This window comes from Geotrypetes seraphini, chromosome 6, assembly GCF_902459505.1.
Source record: "Geotrypetes seraphini chromosome 6, aGeoSer1.1, whole genome shotgun sequence".
Lineage (NCBI taxonomy): Eukaryota > Metazoa > Chordata > Amphibia > Gymnophiona > Dermophiidae > Geotrypetes > Geotrypetes seraphini.
The window spans coordinates 44,674,963-44,691,977 of NC_047089.1; the positions used below are offsets into that span (position 1 = coordinate 44,674,963).

The window sequence follows — 17,015 nt, forward strand, 5'->3', positions numbered from 1 at the left end:
CGGGTGCCCTATACAGAATCGCCCTAAGCTGCCTAACCACCACTCTAACCGGCATCCATATTACAAGCAAAGGTCAGAGAATCACGTTGCTGTTGAACTGATGGCAGCAAGGGATCTCCCTGCCATGATCAGTTTAGCGGCTGTGGCCCGTTTCCCCACCCCCCCCCCCCTTCCGGTGCCCCTGCGCAAAGACTACCAGCAGGAGGGATGCCCAGTCCCTCCTGCCGGGACCCCCAAAGCCAGCTTCCCCACCCCTGAATGTCCATGGCAGGAAGAGTGCCCAATCCCTCCTACCGCCACCTCGCTAACACATCCCCCGGCAGAAGGGATGCCCAGTCCCTCCTGCCAGACATCATTCCACCCCCCCCCCCATAATGACCATGGCAGGAGGGGTGCCCAGTCCCTCCTGACGGACACCCCTCACCCCCTGTAATGACTGCGCCCAAGAACATAAGTAGTTGACTGGACTGAACTTCCTGCAACTGGCCGGCAGGCCTGCCTTCATCTGAATGGCAAGCCTGCCCCTTCCCGGTGCATTGTGGGATGAGCTGGGAGTGGCCTAAGATTCCGATTGGCCAGATAGCAATGTTACTTACCGTAACAATTGTTATCCAGGGACAGCAGGCAGCTATTCTCACTAGTGGGTGATGTCATCCGACAGAGCCCCGATACGGACGTCTCACAAGCATATTTTGCTTGAAGAAACTCAGAAGTTTCGAGATGCCCGCACCGCGCATGCGCCAGTGCCTTCCCGCCCGATGCTCCGGGCGTGTCTCCTCAGTTCAGGTAGCTAGCCGAGAAGCCAACCCAGGGGAGGTGGGTGGGATGTGAGAATAGCTGCCTGCTGTCCCTGGATAACAACTGTTACGGTAAGTAACATTGCTTTATCCCAGGACAAGCAGGCAGGTATTCTCACTAGTGGGTGACCTCCAAGCTAACCTCAATGGGATGGTGGGAGAGTTGGCAACTTAGGAGAATAAATTTTGTAATACTGTTTGGCCAAACTGTCCATCCCATCTGGAGAAAGTATCCAGACAATAATGAGAGGTGAATGTATGAACCGAGGACCAAGTGGCAGCCTTACAAATCTCCTCAATCGGTGTCGCCATTGCTCTGACCTTATGGGCTGTGACCTTACAGGGAAGGGGTAATCCAGCCTGGGCATAGCAGAAAGAGATACAAGCCGCCATCCAGTTGGAAATGGTGCGCTTCGATACAGGTCGTCCCAACTTGTTTGGATCAAAGGAGACAAAAAGTTGAGGAGCAGTTCTGTGTGGTTTGGTGCGATCCAGATAGAAAGCCAAAGCACGTTTACAGTCCAGAGTGTGAAGAGCAGATTCTCAAGGATGAGAATGAGACTTTGGAAAGAACACAGGAAGCACTATGGATTGGTTGAGGTGAAATTCGGAGACCACTTTAGGCAGGAATTTCAGATGAGTGCGAAGGACCACCTTGTCATGATGAAATACTGTGAAAGGTGGATCCACTACTAAGGCCTGAAGCTCACTGACCCTGCGAGCAGAAGTGAGGGCCACTAGAAAAACCACTTTCCAGGTGAGAAACTTAAGTGGAGCCTTGTTGAGAGGCTCAAAAGGAGGTTTCATAAGCTGAGAAAGGACAACATTGAGATCCCAACCACTGGAGGAGGTTTGAGAGGAGGATTGACATGGAAAAGTCCTTTCATAAATCTGGAAACCACAGGATGAGCAGAGAGAGGTTTCCCTTGTAGAGGCTGATGGAAAGCCGCAATAGCACTCAGGTGGACTCGTATCGATGTAGACTTGAGGCCAGACTGAGACAGGTGTAGAAGATAGTCCAATACAGAGGATAGGGAGGCTCGCTGAGGCTCCTTGGAATTGGAAACACACCAGGAAGAAAATCTAGTCCATTTCTGGGAGTAGCATTGACGAGTAGCAGGCTTCCTGGAAGCCTCCAAGACATCCCTCACCGCCTGGAAAACTGGTGAGGAGTTACGTTGAGAGGAACCAAGCTGTCAGGTGGAGAGACCTCAGGTTGGGATGAAGCAGTGATCCTTGATGTTGAGTAAGTAGTGAAGGAAACACTGGAAGAAGGACCGGCTCCCTGCTGCTGAGTTGAAGTAGAAGGGAGAACCAAGGTTGCCTGGGCCACCGAGGAGCTATCAAAATCATGGTGGCCTTGTCGGATTTCAACTTGACCAGAGTCTTTTGAATGAGAGGAAATGGAGGAAACGCATACAGAAAGCGATTCCCCCAATCCAGCAGAAAGGCATCTGCCTCGAGGCGATGAGGAGTGTAGATCCTTGAGCAAAACTGAGGCAGTTTGAAGTTGTGGGGAGCCGCAAAGAGGTCTATCTGAGGCGTCCCCCATTGTGCAAAGATCTGATGAAGGGGGTTGGAATGGAGAGTCCATTCGTGAGGTTGGAGGAGACGGCTCAAGTTGTCTGCCAAGACATTGTCCTTCCCCTGAATGTAGACAGCTTTGAGGAAGGTGTTGTGGCGGACCGCCCAATCCCAGACTCTGAGAGCTTCCTGGCAGAGGGAGGCCGATCCCGTGCCCCCCTGCTTGTTGATATAATACATGGCGACCTGGTTGTCTGTGCGAATGAGGACCACCATGTCGTGAAGCAGATGTTGAAAAGCTTGAAGAGCATAGAAGATGGCTCTGAGCTCCAGAAGATTGATTTGATGGAGTCGGTCCGCACTGGTCCAGAATCCCTGAGTGCGAAGCCCATCCAGATGAGCCCCCCAGGCATAGGTCGAGGAATCGGTTGTGAGAACCTTCTGGTGGGGAGGAGTGTGAAACAGCAAACCTCTGGATAGATTCGAAGAGGTCATCCACCAAAGTAGAGACTGCCGAAGAGCAGGAGTGACTATGATGTGTCGAGTCAACGGGTCCGACACCTGAGTCCATTGAGAAGCCAGGGTCCACTGAGGAATTCTGAGATGGAGTCTGGCAAAAGGAGTCACATGAACTGAAGAGGCCATGTGGCCCAGGAGGACCATCATGTGTCTCGCTGAGATGGACTGGCGAGAAGACACAGACTGGCAGAGATGAAGAAGAGCGTCCATGCGCTGAGGAGGAAGGAATGCTCGAAGTTGAATGGTGTCCAGGACCGCCCCGATGAAGGGAAGAGACTGGGTAGGCTGTAGATGAGATTTGGGAAAGTTGATCTCGAAGCCTAAACTCTGCAGGAAGCAAATCGCAGCCAGGGTCGCCGAAACGACTTGTGGAGCTGAGGGGGCCTTGATGAGCCAGTCGTCGAGGTAGGGAAACACCTGAAGACCCCTGTTCCGGAGTGCAGCGGCCACCACCACCAGACACTTCGTGAAGACTCTGGGAGACGAGGACAGGCCGAATGGAAGCACTCGATACTGCAGATGTAGATGTCCCACCCAGAATCTGAGGAACTTGCGGGAGGCCGGATGAATGGGAATGTGAGTGTAGGCCTCCTTGAGATCCAGAGAGCATAACCAGTCGTTCCGCTCGAGGAGGGGGTAGAGAGAAGCAAGGGTCAGCATGCGAAACCTCTCCTTGACCAAGAACTTGTTGAGGACCCGAAGGTCCAGAATGGGTCGCAGGTCGCCCGTCTTCTTCGGGACGAGGAAGTACCGGGAGTAAAAACCCCGGTTGTGCTGGTCCACTGGGACCGGCTCGATGGCCCGAAGCCGGAGCAATGCGTGAGCTTCCTGAAGAAGAAGGGTGGTCTGTGTCAAGTTGGAAGGATACTCTCTTGGAGGATGGTCCGGAGGGACCCGATGGAATTGAAGAGAGTATCCTTCTCTTACGATGGAAAGGACCCAGAGTTCGGTGGTAATAGCCTCCCAGCGATGATAAAAATGGTGGAGACGACCCCCGATAGGAAAAACAGGGGGATGCAGAACGAGGTTGGTTATGCTCCCTGGGATGGAGTCAAAAAGGCTGAGTAGCCTTAGGTGTAGCCGGCGTTTAAGGTTTCTGTTGAGCCTTCTGAGGAGGCTGCCTCTTCGCTAGTTGTCTCGCAGCTGGAGCCAGCCTCGGAGTGTAACGCCGCTGATAGATCAAGGGCGGTCTAGAAGGTCGAGACTGCTGAGGCTTGGGCTTAGGCCGAAGGATAGATTGAAAAGACTTCTCATGGTCAGAAAGCTTCTTCGTCACCGTCTCGATGGACTCGTCGAACAGATCCGCTCCCGCACAAGGCACATTGGCAAGCCTGTCCTGGAGGTTCGGGTCCATGTCAATTGTCCGAAGCCATGCCAACCGACGCATGGCCACGGAACAGGCCGCAGCACGTGCCGAAAGCTCAAAGGCATCGTACGAGGATTGCATAAGCTGGAGACGAAGCTGGGAAAGCGAGGCTACCACTTCCTTGAATTCAAATCGAGCCTGAGAATCGATGTAGGGAGTAAATTTACGAAGTACAGGCAAGAAGAACTCCAAATAAGATGCAAAGTAGAAATTATAATTAAGAACTCGGGAAGCCATCATAGAGTTCTGGTAGATTCTCCTCCCAAACTTATCCATCGTCCTGCCCTCGCGACCCGGTGGCACAGAGGCATACACTTGGGAGGGATGAGATCGCTTGAGGGAGGATTCGACCAGCAGGGATTGGTGAGAGAGTTGAGAGCCCTCAAACCCCTTGTGATGGACTGTGCGGTATCGTGCATCCAATTTGCCCGGGACTGCAGGAATAGAATAAGGCGTCTCAAAACATCTCATAAATGTCTGATCCAGCAATTTATGGAGAGGTAGTCAAAGAGACTCGGCAGGAGGGTGAGGCAAGTGCATGGTGTCGAGATACTCTTTAGAATATCGAGACCCAGTGTCCAAAGTAACATCCAAGTCATCAGCCATTTGTCTGAGAAAAGAAGAAAAAGACAACTGGTCCGCCAGTACAGGTCTCCGAGAGGGACTGGACGAAGTTGAGGCCTCAGGATCCAGAGAGACTTGGGATCGACAGGGAGAAAAAGAGGTAGACGGTTCCTCGTACTCCGGCCCCTCCGGGGGAGACAGGTCAGAAGAAGAGTACCCCAGACGTGGCAGCTTCTTCTGCGGCGAAACCTCAGAGTGGCGCGAGGAGTGCCGTGATGAATGCCTGGACCGATGCCCCTCACGGTGCCTGGAGGGAGAGCGAGAATGACGATACTTCGCATGGTCCCCCGAAGCTTCCAGCGAGTGAATGGGACTCGAAGCTGTAGATCGAAGAGGCGGTCGACGCTTCACGCGACGCAGCCCAGGCCTGGTATGGGGTGCGGAAGAACTCTTCCTGAGACTTGCTATGCCCAGGGCTTAGATTACAAACAGGAGGATTCCCGCCCTGTTGGCGTGGAGGCGTGATGGGCTCCAAAGGAGGCATGTCGCTGAAGGAAGCCCGCCTCGAGGGACCGGCCGCCCTACGTCGCTCCTCCTCGCTAAGTAGCGAGATCGACCGGTGAGGAGGAGGAGGAGGGGGCGGACCGCCCCCCGGAATTGGGAGGTCACCCTGGATGGAGGCAATTAACCTGGGTCCCATTGTTTGCATGAGCTCGACAAACTGAGCTTCCAAGAGGGACCGTAGCGAAGCCGATATGGAGGGATCCGCACCGAAAGGGGGTCCTCCAGCACGATCTTCGCGCTCCTTCGTGGTCGAGTGCTTCTGCTTGGAAGCTTTCGGCACCTTAATGACTACGGGAGGAATGGTGGAAGGCAGTACCTGAGCCGAGGAGACGGGGACAGGCACCGGCGCCAAACTCGGGGCCGAAGCCGGAGTGAACGAAGCTGGCTTCAGAAGGCCCGGAGTAGCAGGAGTAGTCACTGGCTTCGCATGGACAGGCGAAGCGGCCGATGAAGTCGAAGCCGAAGGTTCTTTAGCAGCTTCCATCTTAAACATCGACTCCCACAATAGACAGCGCCGCTTAAACGCCCGCGCTGTAAGAGTGGAACAAGGCTGGCACGATTTCGGGAAATGTTCTGGACCAAGACACTGCAGGCAGCGTCGATGCGGGTCCGTCAGCGAAATCGCGCACTGGCACTTGCTACACTTTTTAAAACCGGTGATTGGCTGGGACATAGGCCGAAAAAGCTCCGCCGCGAGATCGAAAGCGCGGGGCCTGAGCCACGTGGCCGACCCGGCCGCCTCGCCGGAAGAAAATTTTTTTTTTTTTTTTTTAAAAGAATAAAAACAAAGAAAAGACACGATAAAGAGTAAAATAAACCTAAAATCGCGGCAATTAGAAGGCAAAAAACGGGAATTCAGTCAGCGCAGAATTGAAGTACAACTTCTCAGCTCCGCGGAAAGAAAAGAACTGAGGAGACACACCCGGAGCATCGGGCGGGAAGGCACTGGCGCATGCGCGGTGCGGGCATCTCGAAACTTCTGAGTTTCTTCAAGCAAAATATGCTTGTGAGACGTCCGTATCGGGGCTCTGTCGGATGACATCACCCACTAGTGAGAATACCTGCCTGCTTGTCCTGGGATAACCCTTAGGTCCATAGAAAAAAAATAAAATTTTTTTTTTTAAAAACAGGTTACTGACTTTCAGGTCAGTCCTACTGACCCGATGCTGGCATGTAAGTTAGGGCATCAATTGAATGCCTGGTTTTAATATTAATGACCTCATCTGCATGCCAGAATTGGAGAATGTAGGACCACACGGAAAACTATGCGGTGAGCCTGTTTAGAGCACTGGGTCGGCAAATCCAACCAGTCGCTAAACCAGTCAGAGGCTTTAGTGCATCTAGCCCAAAGTGCACTGTTAGTAAACAACCTCCTAGGCATGTCCCCCAGAGTTAAAAACTGGAATAAAAACCTTAAGGAATCAGGCTCTGAGCTGTTCAGTTAAAGCAGCTGAGCTGTAATATAAAAGCATTTCAAGCAGCATTTAAAATTTAAACTGGGAAGATTAGCTTCTTGTTTTTAAATTTCATTCCATTCCTGAGAAAAGAATGTGTGTAAGCTTCCTGAAAGCTGCAGCCTCTGCCACTACAGCTAAGTAGACCACCCAAGCTAGCACCTTTCTGATACAGTTAAGTGCATCATAAACAACTAAAATAGTGAACTTACAGAGGATGCTTTCAAAAAGACAGCTGGTGACCATAACATAAGACCAAATAAGTATCAAAAATATTGTTACACAAAGAATTAAAAAAAAGAAAGAAAGAAAGAAAACCACCAGAGAGAGGAGCAAAGTCCAGAAAAAGAATCTGAGAATCTGGAGGCCCAAGCTCTACCCCAACCCTACTCCCAGGCCCAGCATGAGATCCCTTCTCCAATACCTATCTCCAGTCCCTGTGTTCTCTCTGAGATCTACTTCCTTACCCCCAAGTCAGGCTCTGATAACTGCTCCAACTCAATCCGCTCCTAGACCATCCTGGCACAACCTGGATAGTATCAAGGTGATCAGACATGCTGCAAAATATTGTGACTGACTACCTTAGCAGTATCTGGGTAGTGTCAAGATGGTCTGGAAATGGAACTGAGGTGGAGCTAAGACAGATCCAGAAGTTATCAGGGTACAGCCATACAGTCGATATATTTAGCACTGAAAGCCAGGTAACTATGTAGGTAAATTAGCTGTTCTAATTTGCCTGAATAGTTTTCCAATACAGCCTGGCACAAAACATCTCAGTATAGAAAAACCAGCATGAAAAAAAACCCCAAACCACTGTCTGCCATAGGTTTAATAATAACAGCTTAATTTTTGTATACCGATATACAATAACAGTTTTAAGCGGTTCACAATAAAGAGACAACTGACGAACAGTGAAGTTACAAACAGCAAGGGAAATACAGAGACACAGTCCAGGAATTATGAAGGGAGATGAAGGAAGATACAGTCCAGGTAATTATGACATTACAAATACCACCCCCTTAGAGTTTTCTTCTATTAATGATTAATATGGATATACTTCTAGATGTAATGAAGTACAAACATTCTGTTTTACTTTAAAAAAAAAATTAACTTTCCTATAACCAGATAATCTGTGTACTGTATTTCAAACAAAATAAGTGAGAATCACTAGACAAGAAGATTGTTACTGTTAGTTTGGAGTGCAAGAAAAGTGAGTCAGAAAGTCAAGGGTTAGTTTGATTTCATGCTTCATTTTATTATCAATCAAAAAATCAAGCACAGTTAGCATTCAAAAGAGAAGAAAATAAAGTGATTTCACCGAGTATTCCATTGTTCAAAGTGAAGGATGAAAAAGATGAAAGATTTTTTTTTTGTTTGTTTAGAGAGTACATCTGGTAGCTTACTTGCACAAGAAGATCCTCTATTTCTTCAGACTGGCTGATCCCATAGAAATTAACCCCACCTATGACAGAGATAGGCCTTCTTTTTCGGTTTCTCTGGATGCTCCCTAGGTGCATGTGAGCAGTTGACTCCGACAAAGAGGTTCGAGGTTGACTTTCACCAAAAATACTGTCCATTTCCTGACACTCTAAAGCCACAGAATCTTCTGGAATGGAGAAGCTCCTACAGGCCAACTGACCATAGTCTGAGAGAGGTCGGGGCCTAGATCGACTTTTTCCAGAACCCCATCTCCTGGGGTTCACCTTTTGTGCTTCCGTTTTTTCTTCATTCTTACTCCAGTGATCTTCAGAAATGACCTTTTTAAAGGTGAAAAGTTCAAATGAAGTATAGTATCTTAAACAGATTAATCATTAAGTTAAAATTATACTTATTTAAAATAGAACCATAACTATTTCAGTATAACACATTTTCTTAGGACCTGACCTAAGCCTTTTTAAACATTCTGGGGATAATTTTATAATGCAACTATACATGTAAAACAGCATTTTATACATTAAAACAGCTACTTATAATACTGCCTGGGGTGAGTGAATTTCATCATAAAGGCAGCTAATAGAGCCTGATAAATAGATCAATATAAGTATGCACAACTACCAGCATACAGAGCTTAGCTAAAGTTATTTTTAATGTGTCTATGTTAAGAGAATTGCATGGGGACAGAAATCCCGCCCGTCCCCACCAGGATCCTCTCCATCCCCACCCGTCCCCGCCAGGATCCTCTCCATCCCCACCCGTCCCTGTCAGGATCCTCTCCTTCCCCACCCATCCCCGCAAGGAATTACCTCCATCCCTGCCCGTCCCCATAAAAAGCAGCAATTACTTCTGACAGGATCATCAATTCCAGAGTTTCTTTTGTGTTTGTGCTGCTGTTTTCCTTGTGGAATCTCTTTGGTGGAACCCTTTTTTTTGTTTTCTGTTCAGGTAATTAACTTATAAACCCCCTCTTTTACTAAGGCCAACGTGTCTATTATATTATATGGACGAACCCTGCTTCCAAAGCCTTCCATCCCTGTGGGAGTCCCGTGGGCCAGAGGGGGGTCCCCGTGGGAGTCCCGTGGGTTAGGGGGGATTCCTGTGGGAGCTCCGCGATTCCCGCGATCTCCGTTCCGGTGCAGACCTCTAGTTTAAGTTAATGCTGCTTTATAAAGACAAGTAGGTATATACTTGTCTTTATAAAATACTAATGTGAGTGGCAGGTGCTGACATTTACATTAGCCTTAGAGTAGGTGTAAATGTCTGCACCAATATTTTTCAGTCGTATGCATAAATAGGATTCTATAATCAAAAGAACATAATAATAACCGTACTGGGTCAGACCAACGGTCCATCTAGCCCAGTATCCTGCTTCCAACAGTGGCCAGTCTAAGTCACAAGACCTGGCAGAATGTCCAAGAATAGTCGCACACTCTGCCTACACTTCACTCAGATTCTACCCAAGTACCCTGTATCAATGCAAAATGCGTACTTCTGAACCAGCCAGTATTTTATAGGAGATCATTTATGCTTGTATGTGGCCACATCCACGCATAAATGACTAAAGTAGATATGTACATTATCTCTTAAATTACATGCCCCTCTGGACTACTTAGGATGATAATTTGGGGGATAAAGTAGAATACAAATTTGTTTTCTACACCTATTTTGTACCTCTTACATGCATAAGCCCTTAAACCTGCTTCAAACTAGGTATAACATTGTACAGCAGGAAAGTTATTTTATGAAAGCACATAGGTACCTATATGGCTTTTAGCCTAGGCACCTAAGGGGTCCTTTTATCAAGCTGCGGTAGGGGTTTAACGCGCATAATACCGTGCGTTAAACTGCCTGCCGCGCTAGCCGCTAACGCCTGCATTGAGCAGGCGTTAGTTTTTTAGTCGGCCGCGGGGGTTAGCGCGTGATGAAATGTCCGACGTGCTAACCTCGCTAGCGCAGCGTAATAAAAGGACCCTTAAGTGTTATAACATTACCTTAAAGAGGCTATTTTCATACTGCCGACATAAGTGCAAAATCTGAATTACTTTGTACCCTTAAAATTTGTATCGATTTTCTTTTTTTTTTTATAAATTTTATTATTTTCCAATATGAACAGTGCAATATAAATATATACATCTGAAACATATCAAACCATTACAAAGCACTTTTGAACTACAAAAATTAAAGACATCATTACCCCCAATCCTGTATAACTCAGAAATGTAAACATACATCAAATATACATGCGGTATCCCCCCTCCCCTGGATGTGTATGGGAACGAACAGACATAAATATATAACGACATATCTTAAATAGATGCAACAAAAGCTTCTAATGGTCCCCACACTTACTTAAATACCTTATTATTCCCCAAAAATTCTGCATTCATTTTTTTCATATTTGTAACTAGAACACAAATTTGCCCACCAAAAAGGAAAATTTAAAGTATCAGAACTCTTCCAATTTCTTGTTATCATTTGGATGGCTATCCCTGTCATTATCATGAAAAGTCTGCCTTTATACCTGTCAAATGGGGGTTTAACATACAATAAGGTACCACATATAACCATCTCATATGACAATGGAATTGCAGAATCAAGTATTACATCGATTTGTCTCCATATCGATTTCCAGAAGCTGAGTATCAGAGGACAAAAAAACAGATGATCTAATGTCCCAATATCTGTATGACAATGCCAGCATCTATTAGATCTGGAACTATCTATTTTTTGTAAACGCACAGGGGTCCAAAAGCTTCTATGTAACAGAAAAAAACAGGTTTGTCTCATAGACGCTAACATTGTATATTTCATCCTCCAAGTCCAAATTCGTGGCCATTTAGCTGCAGAAATATGCTGCTTGATCTCAATGCTCCAAATGTCTTTAAGACTCGTCTTTGGTTTTTTATTCAAAAAGTCAGATATTCATTTATAACACCGAGAGGCCTGATGCCCCAGGGAATCTGTCTGAAAACATAGGATCTGCAGGCTATAGTAATTTTTGTAATTTCTCCATTCAGGGTACCGATTTTCAAACATGTTTTCCAGGATCACTTTGAATATTTGTAAAAGAAAACACACTCATGTACGTTTGCACATTTTTTTCTGCTGGCACCTTTTGTGATCAAAACTATACATGTACTTCTGAAAATTCAGATACACCTGCTCACGGGTCTCATTTACTATCAGTTAGGAAGCACTAACACTGTTAATAAATGACCATCTAATGCAGATAAATTAGGTACACTGGAGAACAATGTGGTGACTTTTAGCTGCCCATTTGTGCTGGTCACATTCTTTTTATCACCATTTATAGAATTAGGCCATATCTACAGGATACCGAGGTGGTCTGGATGGATATTAAGTAGCCCTATGAATATCTTGTTATCAGCAGTTATGTACATAGCAGGTGTTGCTATCTGAGTAACTGATGCTAAATAATGAACTATTAGCATCCTGAAATATCAATAACACTCCTTTACTCCTTTTACTAAGCTGCGCTAGACGCTAACGCCTCCATTGAGCTGGCATTAGTTTTTCCGCATAGTGCAGGGGGCAGCGCGCGCTAAAAACGCTACCGCAGCTTAGTAAAAGGAGCCCTTAGTTTATATGATACCTCTTTTGCAGACTTATGTACAGTTTCTGCAGACACATTTGTTTTGCTTAGATGTGCATGTGTAAACTGAATTGAGCATTTTGTTAAGATTCAGGGAAGCAGAGGTCAATCTTCAAAACCATTCCCATGAGTAAAGAACATAAGAACATAAGAATTGCCGCTGCTGGGTCAGATCAGTGGTCCATCGTGCCCGGCAGTCTGCTCACGCGGCGGCCCTCTGGTCAAAGATCAGCGCCATGAGACTAACCCTACCTGCGTACATTCCGGTTCAGCAGGAACTTGTCGAGCTTGGTCTTGAATCCCTGGAGGGTGTTTTCCCCTATGAGAGACTCTGGAAGAGTGTTCCAGTTTTCTACCACTCTCTGGGTGAAGAAGAACTTCCTCACGATAGATTCCATACGAACATGAGGAAGTTCTTTACCCAGAGAGTGGTAAAAAACTGGAACGCTCTACATAACCGCTCTACATAACTGCTGGAAAGCTATCTACATAACTGCTGTTGACAAGATATTCATAGCGCTACTAAATATCCATCCAGACCACCTTGGTACCCTGTAGATATGGCCTAATTCTATAAATGGTGATAAAAATTGCACATGGAAATTTAGGCACGCACCCAATTTCTGTGCGCAATTTAATTGAATAACAAGATAATTTGTGCCGATAATTGAGTGTTTAATACTAATTTTCATCGCTAATTAGCATCAATTAAAATTTGGGTGTATATTTTTAGGCACTGGGATGTGTGTGTAAATTTTGTGCTGTTCAAAAATTAGGGGCATGGTCATTGGAGGGTCATAGGTGGATCAGGGGCAGTCCTGCAATTTATGCGTGATGTTATAGAATAAGGGGAATCCACGCCTAATTTAGGCACGAGGATTTACACCAGGGTTTAAAATATAGAATACACATAGACCTAGAAGGCCCACTCAGAATTCACCTCCTTTAAATTACTTCATTCCGAAATACTCGTATAAGCAGTGTCTTTCCTGAAATTGTTACTTATGCAAATACATTTGCATATAAATCCATGTTACTCCATGAAATATTAGCAATAATGAAGAGTAGGTCAGGGGATCAATGACATCCCCTGGTTATCTGAGATTAGCTAGCAGATCAAACCAATGCACTTTTTTGAGATCTAATGTGCCTGAGATTGGTACCATCAACTTTCATTCATTACTATCAGAGGACTTTTCCCCATTACATATTCAGCTCACTTAGCCCAGGGATTGTCCTCAGCTAAATGTCTTGCAATCCTAGACCAAATAGCTAGTCACTTCAGGTCAACATTATGCAATTCATGTAACTTGCTCAAGTGCTATTAATGCCGCCTCTGCAGTGTGCCCAACTCTACCTAGCAGAGGAAACAGAATCCTGATTCAGGAATCAAAGCCAAGTCCTCCACAGCACCACCACCGAGCCACAAGCCACCAAGCCATTCCTCAAATAGCTCATTTATTTAGTGAAATTTGACTTCCCACATTTCCATTTTGGGAGCAATTTTATAGGCTATTTCAGGATGTGTGTAATGCAGCCTCGCACTCTGAACCCATAGCACCTGAGATAAACCAAGGATAAACCAAGTCATCTGAAATCAAGATAATGTTAATGATCAGCTGCTAACTTTGATATATTACCTCAGATTGTATGCACAATCTGATAACTTTATGTAACATATATTATTCTTTATAACATGTCTAACGCTATATAGAATTCTATGTAGCAGCTTGCAACCCACCTAGAACTCTAATTAGTGAGGATTTGGCAGGATATAAGACTGAACTTAACAGGCAGAACATGCTCATGTAAGAGCTTATAAAACTGATCAGAATGTCTACTTTTATAAATGTAGGCATGCAGATGGATGAAAAATGTGTGGCGTGAGAATGGGATTGGCACACTGTGAGCCCACTAGGGACAGAAAATGTACCTATATGCAATTGCTTTGGTTGTACCACAAAAGGCAGTATTTAAAATATATGAATGTACACTAATTCCTACCAGCCTATACAGTTACTTCTGCCTTGAACAGGCTATTTCTTGAAGGTACTTAGGTGTCCTTCATAACATGAGCACAACATATGCATCTACTGTATACAGTATACTTGTGTATAGGTTGCAAATTTTTGACCATTTTTAAAAGTCAAAAGTCAGAGGGGGAGGGTCACCTACACGCAAGATTACAAGGCTTCCCTACCCACCTATACCAATTCCAGTATCTCCCCTTTGTCTCCCTATTCTCCTTGGGGCCTTTCCTGATCCTGCAGGAGACGGCTTCAAGCATAGTGTCCCTCCTCCCTTCATGCCTGTTCCTGACACTCCAGTGCGGGATCTTTCTGCACAGGCCCGCCTTCAGACTCATTGCCACATTGGGCCCCCTGCCAAACTGAGGCTTCCATGGAGTCACTTGTGCACATTAATGTACAGAATACTTGCACCCTCATGCACACTAAGGCACGGATTCTGTATAGGACGCCCGTCCTGGGCGTCCTATACAGAATTGGAACAAAACCCGCACAAAGTAAACCCGATTCTATAACCGATGCCATGTTACAGACGCCGGTTACAGAATCGGGTTTTTGTTTAGAGTTTAGACGCGGCTGCTATACTTTATCGTGGCAAGGGATCTCCCTGCCACGATTAGTATAGCGGCAACTACGGCTGCCAGTCTCCCCAACCCCTCCCCCCCGACGTTTGCGGCAGGAGGGTGCCCAACTCCTCCTGCTGAAAGAACCCGCCCCCCAAAGATCGCCGGCAGAAAGGTACCCAGTCCCTCCTGACGGACCCCCCTCCTATAGCGGGAGGGGCCTAAGGCACTTGGGCCAATCAGGCCCTAGGATCCTGTGGGTTGGGCAGGGGAGGGGCGGGCCCACCTTATTTGGACAAAGGCAGGCCTGCTGGCCGGATGGTGCGAAGACCCGTCCGGCCAACTTGGCGGTAAGCTTGAGGGGGGTTCCGAGGTGGGGGGGGTTCGTTGAGAGGGGTCCGGCAGGAGGGGTTGGGCACCCTCTTGCCGATGATCTTTGGGGGGGCCGTTGGGGGGGGGTCCGGGGAGGACGGTTAGGGCATTTTGTTTGGGGGGGTCATTGGGGGAGGTTCAGCAGGAGGGGTTGAGTACCTTCCTGCTGACGATCTTTGAGGGGGGCGGGTTCTTTCGGCAGGAGGGGTTGGGCACCCTCCTGCCGTCAACGTCGGGAGGAGGTGGTTGGGGAGACTGGCAGCCGTAGTTGTGGCCGCTATACTAATCGCGGCAGGGATATCCCTTGCCGCGATAAAGTATAGCGGCCGCGTCTACTTACCATGTAGGCCAGCATTTTGCTAGCCTACATTGTAAGTGTCTCCCGGTCTGCTAGGGAGACGCGCAGGGCCACCTAGGTTCGCCTAAGGCTACCGCCTAGCCTTAGGTGAGCTTAGACAGGCTTGTGGGCCTCCCTAGGCCCCCAGAGGTGCCTTCAATATAGGTGGCCTGCCTGAGGAGCATTTTTTTAGAAAACGTGCCTCCCGATTGGCTGATTAGACAGCTATAGGACGCCTACAGCTGCCTACAATCAGGACGCACTTTGCAGAATCAGGGCCTAAGTGGCAGCAAAACAGCTAAGCGCTATTCTATAAGATTGCATGTTGTGGCATAGGCCTGATTTTATATATATAAAGCCTAAAAAGTCAGCACCAATCATAATAACAAATAGCACAGTTACTTACCGTAACAGGTGTTATCCAGGGACAGCAGGCAGATATTCTTAACGTATGGGTGACGTCACCGACGGAGCCCCGGTACGGACCTTTTTAACTAGAAAGTTCTAGTTGACCGCACCGCGCATGCGCGAGTGCCTTCCCGCCCGACGGAGGAGTGCGTGGTCTCCAGTTAGGATAAGCCAGCTAAGAAGCCAACCCGGGGAGGTGGGTGGGTCGTAAGAATATCTGCCTGCTGTCCCTGGATAACACCTGTTACGGTAAGTAACTGTGCTTTATCCCAGGACAAGCAGGCAGCATATTCTTAACGTATGGGTGACCTCTAAGCTAACAGAGAGGGAGGAGGGATGGTTGGCCATTAGGAAAATAAATTTTGTAACACAGATTGACCAAAGTGCCCATCCCGTCTGGAGAAGGCATCCAGACAGTAGTGAGTAGTGAATGTGTGAACTGAAGACCAAGTGGCCGCCTTGCAGATTTCCTCAATAGGCGTGGAACGGAGGAAAGCCACAGAAGCAGCCATAGCCCTGACTTTATGGGCAGTGACAGCTCCTTCCAGTGACAGGCCGGCCCGAGCATAACAGAACGCAATACAGGCAGCAAGCCAATTGGACAGCGTTCGTTTAGATACAGGGTGACCCAGACGGTTAGGATCGAAGGTCAGAAAGAGGAGAGGAGCGGTGAGCCCTGGTACGGTCAAGGTAGTACGCCAGGGCACGCTTACAATCCAGCGTGTGAAGAGCCTGTTCCCCAGGATGAGAATGGGGTTTTGGGAAGAAGACAGGTAGCACGATGGACTGGTTGAGGTGAAAGGCTGAAACCACCTTAGGAAGGAATTTAGGATGGGTACGCAGAACCACCTTGTCATGGTGAAAAACAGTGAACGGTGGATCGGCGACCAGTGCATGTAGCTCACTAACCCTCCTGGCAGAGGTGATGGCAATGAGGAAAAGCACCTTCCATGTGAGAAGTTTGAGCGAGGTAGTAGCAAGAGGCTCAAAAGGAGGTTTCATGAGGGCTGACAAAACCACATTGAGGTCCCAGACGACCGGGGGAGGCTGAAGAGGTGGTTTGATATTGAAGAGGCCTCTCATGAACCGGGAAACCAGAGGATGAGCCGTGAGGGGTTTTCCGAGGATAGGCTCGTGAAAAGCAGTGATGGCACTGAGGTGGACTCTGATCGAGGTAGACTTGAGACCAGCGTTAGACAGAGAGAGCAAATAGTCCAGTACGGTTTCCACCGCCAATGAGGTGGGATTGTGATGATGCAGGAGGCACCAAGAGGAGAACCGGGTCCATTTCTGATGGTAACATTGGAGTGTGGAGGGTTTCCTGGAGGCATCCAAAATGCGACGGACAGGCTGAGACAGGTTTTCTGGAGAGGTCAGCCCGAGAGAAACCAAGCTGTCAGGTGGAGGGAAGACAGATTGGGATGTAGTAGAGACTGATGTTGCTGCGTAAGCAGAGAAGGAAATACAGGA

General features: G+C 47.5%; 1 protein-coding gene across 5 annotated transcripts in view; it reads right to left on the reverse strand.

Moving 5' to 3' along the window:
- Positions 1 to 17,015, reverse strand: part of SPATA13 (spermatogenesis associated 13) — a 141,018-nt gene that overhangs the window by 74,580 nt on the left and 49,423 nt on the right. For 4 of the 5 annotated variants that reach the window (XM_033949170.1, XM_033949168.1, XM_033949169.1 and 1 more), the window contains exon 3: positions 8,192 to 8,545. The exons of the other annotated variant lie outside the window; for it this stretch is intronic. In XM_033949170.1, the coding sequence (XP_033805061.1) occupies positions 8,192 to 8,545 (354 nt within the window). The remainder of the gene's footprint in view (positions 1 to 8,191; positions 8,546 to 17,015) is intronic. 5 annotated transcript variants of the gene reach the window in all.